Source organism: Cnephaeus nilssonii (genome assembly GCF_951640355.1).
Source record: "Cnephaeus nilssonii genome assembly, chromosome: 22".
In the NCBI taxonomy this organism is placed as follows: domain Eukaryota; kingdom Metazoa; phylum Chordata; class Mammalia; order Chiroptera; family Vespertilionidae; genus Cnephaeus; species Cnephaeus nilssonii.
Window position 1 is genome coordinate 10,293,914 of NC_137093.1, and position 13,597 is coordinate 10,307,510.

At 43.8% G+C, this 13,597-nt stretch overlaps 1 protein-coding gene across 9 annotated transcripts in view; it reads left to right on the forward strand.

Annotated features, from left to right (window-relative positions):
- The first annotated feature begins 2,748 nt into the window (after positions 1-2,748).
- ATXN2 (ataxin 2) overlaps positions 2,749-13,597 on the forward strand; it is an 85,725-nt gene continuing 74,876 nt past the window's right edge. For 3 of the 9 annotated variants that reach the window (XM_079763310.1, XM_079763308.1, XM_079763309.1), the window contains exon 1: positions 2,756-3,447. In XM_079763310.1, coding sequence (XP_079619436.1) covers positions 2,780-3,447 — 668 coding nt within the window. In that variant the 5' untranslated portion in view covers positions 2,756-2,779. Of the gene's footprint in view, positions 3,448-13,597 lie in introns of all 9 variants that reach the window. The other 6 variants (XM_079763307.1, XM_079763306.1, XM_079763311.1 and 3 more) reach the window with 5 other exon arrangements.

A 13,597-nucleotide genomic window follows, 5' to 3' on the forward strand; every position in this document is an offset into this window, starting at 1 on the left:
CTGATTAGGGGATGATCTGCTTCCAATCTCTCTCACGTGGCTGTAGGCAGCCATCCGGTCCTCACTGCTGTGGTTGGAGACCTCAGTTCTTTGCCTTGTGGGCCTCTCCATAGGGCAGCTCATAACATGGCAGCTGTCTTTCTTTCATGCCCCCCGCCCCAGCACCGGGCCAGGGGACCTGAGGCTGCGCCCCCATGCCTGGCTGGACTTGACAGGGGACCTCAGGCTGTGCCCCGCACCCAGCGGGGCTTGAAGGGGGACCTCAAGGTGCACCCCCAGTGCTGGGTCGGGGGAACTCGGGCTGCACCCCCGCCCAGCAAGGCTTGATGGGGGACCTGAGGCTGCGCGCGCCGCCCCCTCCCCTCCCCGGCCTGGTGGGGCTTGACGGGGGACCTCAGGCCATGCCCCCAACCCAGCGGGGCTTGACAGGGGATCTCAGGCCGTGTCCCCCACCTGGTGGGGCTTGATGGAGGACCTCAAGGCACGCTCCCAGCCACGGTCTGGGCTGGGGGACCTCAGGCCACACCCCCCGTCCTGCTTCCTCTCTCTAAAAAATCAATTAAAAAAAAGTTAAATATAAATTTGCTATTATCACCAAACATTTCATTCCTAGGCATCTACTCAGGAGAAATGAAAACATGTCTATATGACGACATAATGTATACAAATGTTCATAGCATTATTCATAACAGCCCAAAACTTGAAACAATCTAAACCAAGTAGTTTGTGTATTTGAGTAGATACACAAATACAACCAAAAACTACCCAGTGATAATAAGGAGTGAAACACTGACATGGATAAACCTCACAAAAAATATATGAGAAAGAAGGCGGACAAGCCCTGGCCAGTTTGGCTCAGTGGATAGAGCGTCCGCATGTGGACTGAAAGGTCCTGGGTTTGATTCTGGTCAAGGGCACATGCCCAAGTTTCGGGCTCCATGCCCAGTAGGGGGCGTGCAGAAGGCAGCTGATCCATGATTCTCTCTCATCATTGATGGTTCTCTCTCTCTCTCACTCTCCCCCTCTCCCTTCCTCTCTGAAATAAATAAAAATGTATTTTTAAAAAGGCAGACAAAGACCATCTATTGTAATATTCCATTTATATGAACTGTTTTGAACAGGTAAATCCACTGAGACAGAAAGTAAATTAGTTGTTGGGGCTGAGGATGGGTATGAAGGATCCTATGGAGTGAGGGAAATGTGAAATTAGTGGTTATGGTTGCACAACTCTAAGTTTACTGATAATCACTGAATTGTATAAAAATTAGTGAATTTCATAACATGTAATTTATACTTTAATACAATTGATAAAAATATTTTCAATGATAATGGGTGAAAACGAGCTTGCTCAGCATAAATTAAATCAAGTTCAGCTGTGTCAGCTTCAGGCCTTATGCCACTTCCCTTTTTCCTCCCATCAGTCTGAAATTTGGTCCTAAGATTGAATTCTGGGACCTTGGTCCCTGATACGGCTAATTGTCAAATCATTAAGCCACAGAAAGTTGATTGTATTTCTGTTATGGCCCTTCTATTTTTTTCCCCCACCTCATCTGTTTTTTTAATCTCAATTTCCTTTGGGTTAATTTTTAAAGGATTTTGCAACAAACGACTGGTTTAAAAGACTACTACCCCCACCCACTCTCCTTTTTATCTCAGATAGAAGATAGAGAGCTGATTTTCCTACTTTTCAGCTGTTTGAAGGCTATAATGATCATTTCTGCCTGGACTTTGTAGGAGGTTAATTTCACTTTGGCTGCTGGAGACTCGTGGCAATCATTCCCCAAGTTTTTCTAAGTCTTTACCTTTTTATCTGATGGTTCTGGGCCATTGAGGGGAACTCTGGTGTTTTCCTCCTATCATTTCCTAAAGTAATTTCCCTTTTTTAAAAAAAACTAGATTCTTCACTGGAAAAAATAAAGTTACCTACTTGCCTCCAGTTTAGTTGCAACACATTTTTCAAACGGACTACTGTGCTGGCTAGCAACCTAAGTTAAAGTAAAACTTCTAAAGGGGCCAAGGTCTAAAGTTCGCACATTCTTATGAGGTCTGTTCGGTCTCCACCGAAGGAGACCCCATTATCCACAGCTCTACCAATCACGTACACTTCCTTTCGAGTCTCATGAATGAGGAAAAAGAAGTTCAAGTGAGGGAAAATGGGTTCAAATGAAGGTCAGATACCCAAGCGTTTTGTGGTGACTGTGTTGCAGGGACGGACAAAGTGGGGAAAAGGTAACCAGATGTGAGTGGCAGGAAAGAGAGGACGGCCTGTCTTTGACACTGAGAGCCACTGTGTGCCAGGTGCTGGGGGTACAGAGAAAACTACGGGATGCTTGTGTTCCAGGTGCTCTATACAAATCAAGACAATGTCCGCCTCGAAAGCACTCGCTGTCCTTTTTTTAGGTTGCATCAGGTGGGGGCCATCTCGGGTAGCCTCGCAGTCTGAGGACGTTGAAGGAATATTGGGGGGCGGGGAGGAAACGCTTCCCTCCCGTCTCCAGTACTGGGCCGGCCCTGCAGGCGAAGACAGACACGCCCTCTCCAAAGGGCAGACCCGCCTCGAGGAGGGCGGATCCGGGCTGGATGGGCCGCCAGGCCCTCACCCGACCCCCGCGAACGCGGTCCAGCGCGGCGCCCGCTCCTCACGTGTCCCTCCCGGCCCTGGGGCCGCGTAACGTTCTGCTTCCGCCCGACCCTTCCGACTTCCGGTAAAGAGTCCCCATCCTGCGCCTCCGCGCCCACCCGGCAGCGCCACCGAACGCCTCTCCGTCCCCGGCCTCCGATGCGCTCGGCAGCCGCGGGTCCTCGGGGCCCAGCCGCGGCCATCGAGCCTCGCCGCTTAGCCGCGGCCAGGGGGCCCGGGCGGCACTCGCTCCCGCGGCCCGAACGGCGGGGCGGCGGCAACGCAGCTGCGGACCCGTATCCCTCCGCCGCTCCTCCTCCGCCCGGCCCCGGCCCCGGCCCCCCTCCCTCTGGGCTGCGCTCGCCACCCTCCGCCTCAGACTGTTTTGGTAGCAACGGCAACGGCGGCGGCGCGTCCCGGCCCGGCTCCCGGCAGCTCCTCGGTTTCGGCGGGCCCCCCCGCCCCTTCGTCGTGCTCCTTCTCCCCGTCGCGGGCCCGGGCGCCCCCCCGGCCGCGCCAACCCGCGCCTCCCCGTTCGGCGCCCGCGCGTCCCCGCCGCGCTCCGGCGTCTCTTCGGCGCGCCCGGCTCCCGGCTGTCCCCGCCCGGCGTGCGGGCCGGTGTATGGGCCCCGCACCATGTCGCTGAAGCCCCAGCAGCAGCAGCAGCCGTCCGCGGCCGCCAGTGCCCGCAAGCCCGGTGGCGGCGGCCTTCTCACGTCGCCCGCCGCCCCGCCGTCCTCGCCCTCGGTCTCGTCCTCGGCCCCGGCTTCCTCCTCCTCGGCGGCGGCGGCGGCGAGCGCAGGCAGCGGGCGGCCCGGCCTGGGCAGGTGGGTGTCGCGCCCCAGCCCCCTCCGCGCCGGGCAAGCCTGGGCCTCGCATCCCCTCCCCCGCGGCCCCACCGCCGTCCCCGCCCCGTGACCGGCCGAGCTGGGGGGGTGGGGGGGCCCGGGGTGGGCTGGGGGCCCGCAGTGGGGGTGGGGCTCCCCGCTCCGGTCCGGAGCCTGGGGGGTTGGGTGGGAGGCGCCCCGGGTTCCCTCAGGGAATGTCAGGCCGTGTCCAGCCCCTGCAGCACCCCACCCCCTCCCCAAACGGTCAAGATGGAAGGACTGGGCAGCCTCCCCTCCCCGTGGAAGTGTTCGGGAGCGGATCACAGGTCTCGGCGATTGTCGGCCTCGCTTCCACCTCCTTGGAGCCTCCTCCGCCCCACACGGAGGGGGGATGCTGGGGCAGCGCCCCCCACCCTCAATTTGAATATTAACGTGGAAGGGTCGTGACGTTTGGGTTCGGTCTCTCGAAACTTGCCAACTCCCCCAGTTGGGATTCACGAGGGAGGGGGGACGGAGGGCAGCGTCCCCCTCCCCGGTAAAGGGCAGCCACAGGGCACATCTGGAATCGCTAGGGCCTGTCCGGTGCCCGGACCCACCCCTCCCTGCCCCGGGAAGGCTCGGGGGCGCCGGGGTGGAGGCGGGTGGGCCGTGGCCCCTGCAGCCCCGCGTTTCAGTCGGAGGCCGGGACTCGGCGCGGCCGTCCGGCTCTGGGGTCTCCCGCAGCGTCCCGCCCTCCCCCACCTGGGGACGGGGTGGGGAGGGCCCAGCCCCCTCGCGGCCTCCGTCCTTCCCCCGCCAGGGCCTCGCCGGCGCGGGCGGTGGCCGAGCCGCATTGCCGTTCCGAGGCCGCGGACGAGAAGGCGCCTTGGAACCGCGGTGGGCGAGGGCCGGGCCGGCCCGGGGGCCGCGCGGGGTGGCAGCGGCGGGCTCGCTGCGCATTCCCCCAGCCCCCGGGTTTGAAATCTCGAGGGGGGAGGGATGGCAGCAGCCCACTTGGTGGGGCTCCTGAGGTCAGAAACGCGGGCGTGGACCCGCGTGGTCTCCCCCGTCAGCCCCCAGAACCCAGGTGTGCGGTGGAACCCGGGGGCTCCGTGTTGTCTTAGGTAACGGGTCTGACTCGGGAGGGGGTGTGTGTGCGGGAAGGCCGGTGGCGCGTGCATGGGGGTGGTGGCTGTCAGTTCGTATTTCAAGAACTAAGAAAATGCTTGGTGTTCAGACGGGGCCGCAAATGTCAATAGACTCCATTCCTTTGTGGCCTGTGTCCTTAACTTGGGGAGTGCCGCCAGAGCTCACCAAGGGCACGCCAGTCCGTTTCCCCTGGGCCCGGCCCTGGCTGTGCGCTGCCTGCCTCCCCGAGGCCTAGGCGGCGGCGGCAGGGTTGGTGAAACAGACCTCCTGAGCTGTAGAAGGTGGGATTTAGGGATCCCCCCTCCCCCCATGCATCGAGTTTTCTTTTTGAAAACAGGTTTTTAGCAATCCGTTTTAGAGGAAACTGAACTGATTTTTACGTAGTGCTGCTGCCTTCATTGGGGCGGGGGGAACATTGGTTTTCTGACTTCTACCCTACTCCCCTTCCCTGGACAGTTTACCTACAAAAGCTGTTTAGTATGTAGCTAATAAAATAGTTCAAATGAAGTGCCCATTTCCCCCACTTTGTCCACTTAGGATTCTGTAACTTAAGCTTCCCTTTCTCAGTGGCATCCGTAGTGAAAAATGGAAAAAATTTAAATATAATTTTTTTAGAAAAGGATGCATTGATTTTTCCTTCTTAGGTATCATAGAAATCTGGCAGATATGTTCAACTCGTTCAAATAAGACTTACAACTAAGCTTTTAACCTGCATAGGCTCTCCTTTAGGCGTTAAGTTCTTTTACAATTTATAAATTGTAGCCCTCTTTTTGATAAGTACGTGAAGTTTTGTTTGACGTATTGGATTCATATGATGTGAAGTTTTATTGTGCAGATCTTTAGTTAATGTACTCGTAGAAATTCTTTTCATTTGAATCACTGTTAACTGGGTTCTTCATAAACCAGTTATAATTTCTCAAGTGTCCTCACTTGTGTTGGAGTGTATCTGCTGTTAAAATAAGTTTGAGACTGAGGGTGAAGAAAGAAAATGCAGCTTGGGGTTTGCCTTGTTTAGAGATAGGAAAATGTTTTTGAAAGTCTAGAAATTCACGTCTGCTTTATATAATACAACATTTACTCATACTTGACTGGGGGGGGGGGTGAATGATGGATTTGTCTGGCTTTCAAAATTTATTCTGTTTTTAATTGTCATGTGTTTCAGGAGGTGTTTTTTTCCCCTCTTAGAACAATGTAACCACACTGTTAATATTGGATCCTGATTTTACCTTAATTCCAATTCTTATTTTGGCTCTTTACCTTTTCATTTTTACGTAGTTTTAGTGGCTGGGTGTGTTGTGTTTTGCTTTTTTTCTTCAACTTTTTTTTTTTTTTTAGGTTTCTTCTTAACCATTCTCTAGTTGGAATTATGTCTCAAAATTATAGATAATGGTGCAGAAAACATCTTTATACTAATAGCTTTTTGGTTCAGTCTAATTATTTCCTTAGAGAAAGTTCCCAGGAGTGGTTTTACTAGGTCAAAGGGCTTGAAGATTTTTATGGCTCTCGATAGCTGTGCCATATTACTCTTCAGAGGACTCGTGTAAGTTTCCAGTGCCAAGAAGGTGGCTTTTCTCTAGAATAGTTTCTTTGTAGTTTGTCAGACACAGTGAGGGATTTTCAAGAGAAAAGGTGTACTTACCGGCGAAGTGCAGACATTATTAAGTGCTTTTGTTAGCACTTGGAGTTTGAGTTTGAATTTGGTGTCTCTGAGGATTTTATGAAACAATATATGTGAAGCTGCTTTGAAAACTGGGACTGTTAGTATTAAGGAGAACACATGGTTTATGTATTGTGTTGCTATTTCTACTAAGTAGAGGAATAAAAGTTCTGAGGACTTGTTCTGAAGCTTTTTGGTGATTTGTTGTTTTGTCAACTTCCCTCATTCATCAAAGTAGTTATTAGTATTACTCCATGACCAGTTTATTTTTGGTATCCTTTATGTAGTTTCCTGGCACTATTGGGAATTAGCACTGGTTAACCCATATCTTTTCCTTTTCCCCACTTAAAAAAAAAAAATGCTGGGTTTACAACCTATAACCATAGTCTCTATTCTAAATAATATAACATTAGGATTTTTTTTGATGGGATAAAGGGTGAATAAAAACTTTTAGTAATTTTCACTTTTTAGTGTTTTTACTGCTTCTTTCTCTGAAGGCCTTGCAATGTAGAACTTATGCTGCAGTTTAGTGTAATTGTTCATCATGCTGCCATTTAAATATCAGTGATATGTTCATCTCTTTAAATACTTTTAGAAAAGCTTAAAAACATCTACATTTATTCAACACATACATTTATTGAAAATATATGTATAAGGCAGGTATAGGTACTTGGGATACATCAATGAATAAAAGGTAGTAGCTACTTTGGTGTTTACATTCGAATGTGGTGAACCAGACCATAAACATAACATTAAATTAGCAAGCTGTATTTATGCTCCCCTCTAATATGAGATTAGAGGGGAGGATATTAAGGGAGTAATATGGGAGTATGGGGGCAGAGAGTGGGTAACATTTGAGCAAAATTTTGAAGGAGGTAGTCATTTGCTTTTAATCTAGATTAATTAGTCACATAGCCCCATTTGTAATTTATAAGGTTTAAACTGCATTATCCTTTGTTAATTTCATTCTTTTATGTGGTTATTGATAATAACCAAATTTGAAGTTGAACCAAAAAAGTTAATTGGCAGTTAAGTCATTAGAGGCAAGCTGTGAATGGCTGTTAAAAGAGGTACATTTTGCTTTTCTATTTGGCTTATTTATATTACCTAATCATAGTTTAATTTTCATTCCAAGTATCTAGAGAAAATATCCTTTTTACGATTGGGCAAAAACCTATATCATATTGCTTATCAAAGAAAAATGTCTGTAGTTGCTTTTAAAGATTTTGCATTCTTAAAAGTCAAAACATTAATGGTATCAGTCATGGTGTTCCTTTTTTGGTTAAATTGTAAACTTGTATTTTCTGTGTTTCTCTAATTAGAGAAACAGTTACAATTTTACGAACGGGATGTTAACTCATATCATAGCTATTTAATAGCCATATGTTTCGACTTAGAGGAGAGGATTTATTTTTTTTTCTCTAAATAGCTACAGCTGTGTTAGAACTTACATTCACCATAGCAAAATGTTTTTATACCTTGAAATAGATTTTAAGTTTTTAGAAAAAAATTTTCCCCCTAGAACTTTTAATTTTCTATTTTGGCTAGATAGTAATAGTATTTTGATACTATATAAAATGTTGAGCCTGAAAAAACCCCTCTTTTTGTAGCTATTTCAAATGATTGTGACAACTTCAGTGGAGATGTAAATAGAGATTTAAGGGCCTATCTGCTACTGTATCTTTTTAAGTAAAGCTACTTTTTTCTTTTTTCAAAGGTTATATGGGTCATCTATGACTGTTACCATGCCACGATTTTAAGAGGTTGATACAGTGGTCTTTTTAGCAAGAGTGTTACTAAAATAAAAATAGAGTGCTTTTTCCTCTTGAGGTTTTGTTTTTGTTTTTCTTTTTTTTTTTTTTGCCTCTTGGGTGTTAGACTTCACAAAAAGGGATATTTTTATTAGAAAATTTACTCATCAATGAATATGAAGCTGGCATAAAGCTTTTGAGAGATCGTAGCATCTAAATCTAGAATTTGTAGACACTTGAACCCTTAACTTTACTAGCATTACTTATGATTGAAAATAGGTTGAGCTATATTTTAATGTTCTTGATATTCTTTAAAGTATATTTTTCTATTAAAAAAGAATTTCTTCTGCTTTTGAAGATGAACATTTATGTAGAACAGTATTATTCTCCATAAAGGTGCTTGCCAAACAAATTAGAGCTGCAATTTTGTAGACAGATGTGTTGTAAACTACTTTCCATTTAAAACATTTAGAGAGATTTTATATAGCATATATATAAAATTTAGAGCTTTCGGATATGTGTAGAATGTGGTCCCTAATCTTACGCCGCTTATAGTATAATAGAGAAAAGAGATGTACCAGTGTCCAGAACAGATATATTCTTGAAATTAATAAATTGATACAGTCTTTGTATAAGTACTATGTCAGTTATATTGAAAGTCTTGTCTCTATAATTTGAAAAACGGTTTTTTAAAAATAAATCTTTTTATAGATTTCAGAGAGAGAGAGAGAGAGAGAGAGAAACATCAATGATGAGAGAGAATAATTGATTGACTGCCTCCCACATGACCCCCACTAGAGATCAAGCCTGCAACCTGGGCATGTGCCCTGACCTGGGAATTGAACCATGACCTCCTGGTTCATAGATTGACGCTCAACCACTGAGCCACACCAGTAGGGCTGAGAAACAGGTGTTTTTTTTTTAAGAATATATTTTTATTGATTTCAGAGAGGAAGGGAGAGGGAGAGAGAGATAGAAACATCCATGATGAGAGAGAATCATTGATCGGCTGCCTCCCGCACGTCCCCCACTGGGGACAGAGCCCACAACCCAGGCATGTGCCCTTGACCGCAATCGAACCCGGGACCCTTCGGTCCACAGGCCCACGCTCTACCCACTGAGCAAAACCAGCTAAGGCTGAAAAACAGTTTTAAATGCTCACTGTAGAAAAGTAAGAATGCAGAGAACCAAAAAACAAAACCCAAATTCCTGTAAAATTAACATGGCCTACAGTCTTTCTTTTGAGATATTTGTGAACATATACATACATATGTTAAACAGAATGGCATCATATGGTATTTACTCTGTTGGATTCGGCAGTATTTATTGTCTTTTAAAATATTTGTTTCCCACCTGAAACTATAAAACTAGAATTTGAGCATGAAGGATAACAGAAAGTCTTATTACAACAGAAGGGAAACCCTAAGCTTTGAGAGGCTAGGGGACTTAATGCAATATATTTGTAGAATTTATGACATCCTTCCCTTTAAATCAATGCAGAACGAAGACATATACAAGATCACGATGTGCATTTTAAAAAATATACAACCACAGATAGTCCTTGCCCTTCAGGATATCCTTTTGTAACCTTGAGTTTGGCTTGCTAAAATAGGAAGTCTAGTTTCTTATCTTTAAAATATACATATACGTGATTTTGTACATATGTGGTATGAACTCTACTTTAATGTTAACTCCTTGGTTTTGTTACTTTTAATGGTTTAGTATTGTTACGGATTTGGGTTGTTTATGAAAATTTGCCACAACTATTACTAACCTTAGATTTTATTTGCTAAAAATTATTTGCAGTTGTATGCATATGAAATTTGCATTTAAATTAAAAAAATTTATGTAGATAATTTATACTTTAAGCCCTGAAGTTGAGTCAAGTGGCTATAAAATATCAATTTCATGCCATGATGAATAGCTAACTGCATTTTGGAAACTGGATAAAATGGCATCCTATAATGGAGTCTTTGTAAATCCCATCAGTTTGTAGTGTGAGGCTTGTCTGTAATGTAATTACAAATGAGTGTGGATTATTTTTATCAAGTGTATCAACTTTAGAATGTTATCCTCTTGTAAATATTACCTTGAGAGGATTTATCTGTGTTGTCAGTATTTGTGATTACCAGTTTATGTTCATACTGCTTTTTATAAATCATAGGTTAAAAATATTCTTAGCACCAATTTTTGTAAATAGCCAAGATTAATCTTGATTATAGTTCTAGTTTAAAGAAAGAAAAGATTGGTTTTGAACCAAATCCTGCATTTTTCTTTTTGGGATCAGAAACATTTTTATGGACCTTGTGTAGTTCACTATTTTCATTCCTGAGACACATGAAAATCGGGTAGAGAAAAGAGTTAAGGTCTTTGCAGATTACAGCAAGGAGAGCTTTTCAGGGAGTCTCTCAGAGTTTATTTGCTTTTACTTTACTTACACATGATTCTGTAGGTTTGCTTTTTTAGAATTTCAGATTGCCAGCAAGTAGAAAGGTAAACGTTTAGGGGCAAACATATTGACAGCAATTACAAATAATAATGGTATGATAGAAAGTTAAGAGATGGGAGAATTATACAAAAGGGGCCCAGGAGCTCAAAAAGTAGTCGAGAGCAGCTTATTGATGGGGATACGTTCTGAGAAATGCGTCCTTAGGCGAAGTTAGAGTGTACCTACACAAATCTAAATGGTATAGCCCGTGGTCGGCAAACTGCGGCTCGCGAGCCACCTGCAGCTCTTTGGCCCCTCTTACACAAAATACCACGGCCTGGGCGAGTCTATTTTGAAGAAGTGGCGTTAGAAGAAGCTTAAGTTTAAAAAAATTTGGCTCTCAAAAGAAATTTCAATCTGTTGACTAATGAGTTTGCCAACCATTGGTACTACTGTGATTGTACGTGCTATACTTTTATATGCCTGGCTACGCCGCAGGTCTGTTGACACCAGCATCATCACCACAAACACATGAGTAAAAGCATTGTTAAGTGATAGGAATTTTTCAGCTCCATTATAATCTCGTAGGTCCACTGTCATATCATATATGTGGTCCATTGTAGACTGAAATGTTGTTGTATGGTGCATGACTGTATACAATCCTAGTTAACTAAGTTTTTAGCTCTGTGCCATAGTAGACCCCAGAGGTATTACTGTTTTATAGCACAGTGTAGTTACTTGTTGTGCTCTTAGAGAGACACAAGACAAGGTTAACTTGTTTTTCATATCAAAAGACATTTTTTTTTTAAACTGCAGGTCATGACTCCTTAGATTATAAAACCACTGCAGTGGGTCATGACCAGCATTTTTAGAAAAATGAAAAAGAATAGAAGATGCTAAAATGCATTGCATTGTTAAGGGCTTAATTGTTTTAAAGAACTTCTGTTTCACTTCATGTATATATACTATGTTGCAATGTAGACTAATTTTTCATTGATATAATCAGAGTCACTATGTAGATATACTTAGATGTACTAACAGGATTGAGGAAGGGATTTGCAGTTATGTCTCTGCTAGGGTTGCCAGATTTAGCAAATAAAAATAAAGAATGCCCAGTTAAACTTGAATTTCTGGTAAACAATGACTAATTTTTTTTGGTGTAAAAAAATTCCCAAATTATGTGGAACAAAATTATTCATTATTTATCTGAAATTCCCAAATTATGTGGAACAAAATTATTCATTATTTATCTGAAATTTAAATTTAATTGGGCATCCTTCATTTTATCTGGCAACCCCAGTGTAGGCTAGAATTGGATTTCACCCTTTGGTAACTAAAATTCAACTCTGTGAGGGTGAGAACTTTATTTTGTTCATTACTGTATCCCAGTTTCCCCGAACAGGCTTGGCACTAAGAGAGTCACATATTTGAATGAATGAATGAATGAATGAATGAATGGACAAGTCACTCGCTCAGAGACTCAGTGTCTGTATCCACTAAAAGGAGAAAAGAATAACTTCCTTAAAAATGAGATACCACATTTTTATTACTTTCCACTCTTGGCACGTCATAGAACCAGTATTTGAGAATCATACAGATTTGGCGTTAGAAGTGGCTCTGGTGATTTTTAGTTCTCATTCTCTTTACAGGTGAGGAAACTAAGGCCACAGAGATTGTTTGTCAAACTTCTATCATTGGCTGCATAGTTGACTTTAAAATCTTGTTCTCTTTTCCCTAACATTTTATTAAAACATTTATTGATTTTAGAGAGAGAAACATCAATTCTACTTATTTATGCATTCATTGGTTGCTTTTTATTTTTAATGTTTTTGTTGATTTTAGAAAGAGAGGGAGACATTAATTAGCTGCCTCCTGGATTGCCCCTACTGGGGATGGAGCCCGAAACCCGATGTGCCCTGCCCAGGAATCAGACTGGTACTCAAACCCGAGACCTCTTGGTGCAGGGATGGCACTCACCCAACTGAGCCACACGGGCCAGGGCTATTGGTTGCTTCTTGTGTGTACCCTGACCAGGATTCCAACTTGCAACCTTGGCATATGGGGAAGATGCTCTAACCAACTGAACTACCCAGCTGTTAGGACCTGTAACATTTCACTTGTTTTCAAAATTTGATGTTTATTCAGTAATCTAAGAAAAGATTAATTTATCCAGAAAAAGTCATTTTCTAAAAGTTCCAATTAGCAAAGACTCTACTTTGCTGTTTTATTTTTGTTTTTGTTTTCTGTCACATATGTTTCTGTCACTTCAAGTGGAAGAATGTGTTTGTCTTTTTTAACTTAGGAACTTAAATTCAAAATAAAGTTTTAGAGAAGTGTTGTGAATAGAGAAGGCGGGTGATGGTTTTTCTTTTTTCCTCTTGTCGTGGGTACCAGAAGGTATTTGCTGACTGTACTTAGCAAGCCTCCTGATTGGTCACTTCTTATCCAGATACTTGTACACACTGCAGAGCTATAACAATCTCCCCAAATTGTGAGTGGCTCTCATTACTAGCTGAGTCAAAATCAGACTATTCAGCCTGATAGTCAAGTCCATCCACAGACTGCACAATATATTTATTCTCTAGCATAAATCAGATTCTTCCAATCTAGTCATCTTGTCCTCTTAAGCATAAGTCTTTAAAGGCTTAGCCCAGATTCTCTCTTGCACAGTGTCTTACCATATTTACCCCAGGAAAATGTGATTCCTTCCTTCTCGTACAGCTTTGGCTTTCATTGCACAGTACCTTATGTTTAAATTCTGCTGCTCCTCCACTTACAAACTTTCTCCTTAGGATGAACTCTGAGATAGGAGCAAAGCTACACTATACCCCAGAACAAAGTGGGTTAACCTTACCAGCAGGTGGTATTTTTGTTTGTATGTTTATGGTCATTTCACAGTCAACCATTCCTATCATTTTTAAATTCTGTGTGTTTACTGTGCTTGAACCTAGTTTGTTGTCAAATCTATCACTTTCAACAAGTGCAGTACTGAGTATTGACAGTGTCAGCATTTAATTGTGATAGAAATGAGAGATTTTTAAAAAATGGAAAGTAGTAAGGAAATGGCGTCTTGGGACGGATGAATTATTCTGAAGGACAAATCAAAAAGTGACATCTTTAGTCAGTAATAATCATCAAAAGATAAAGCGAATTAATGAATGAAATGGGAAAACTTGGAAGTTTCTA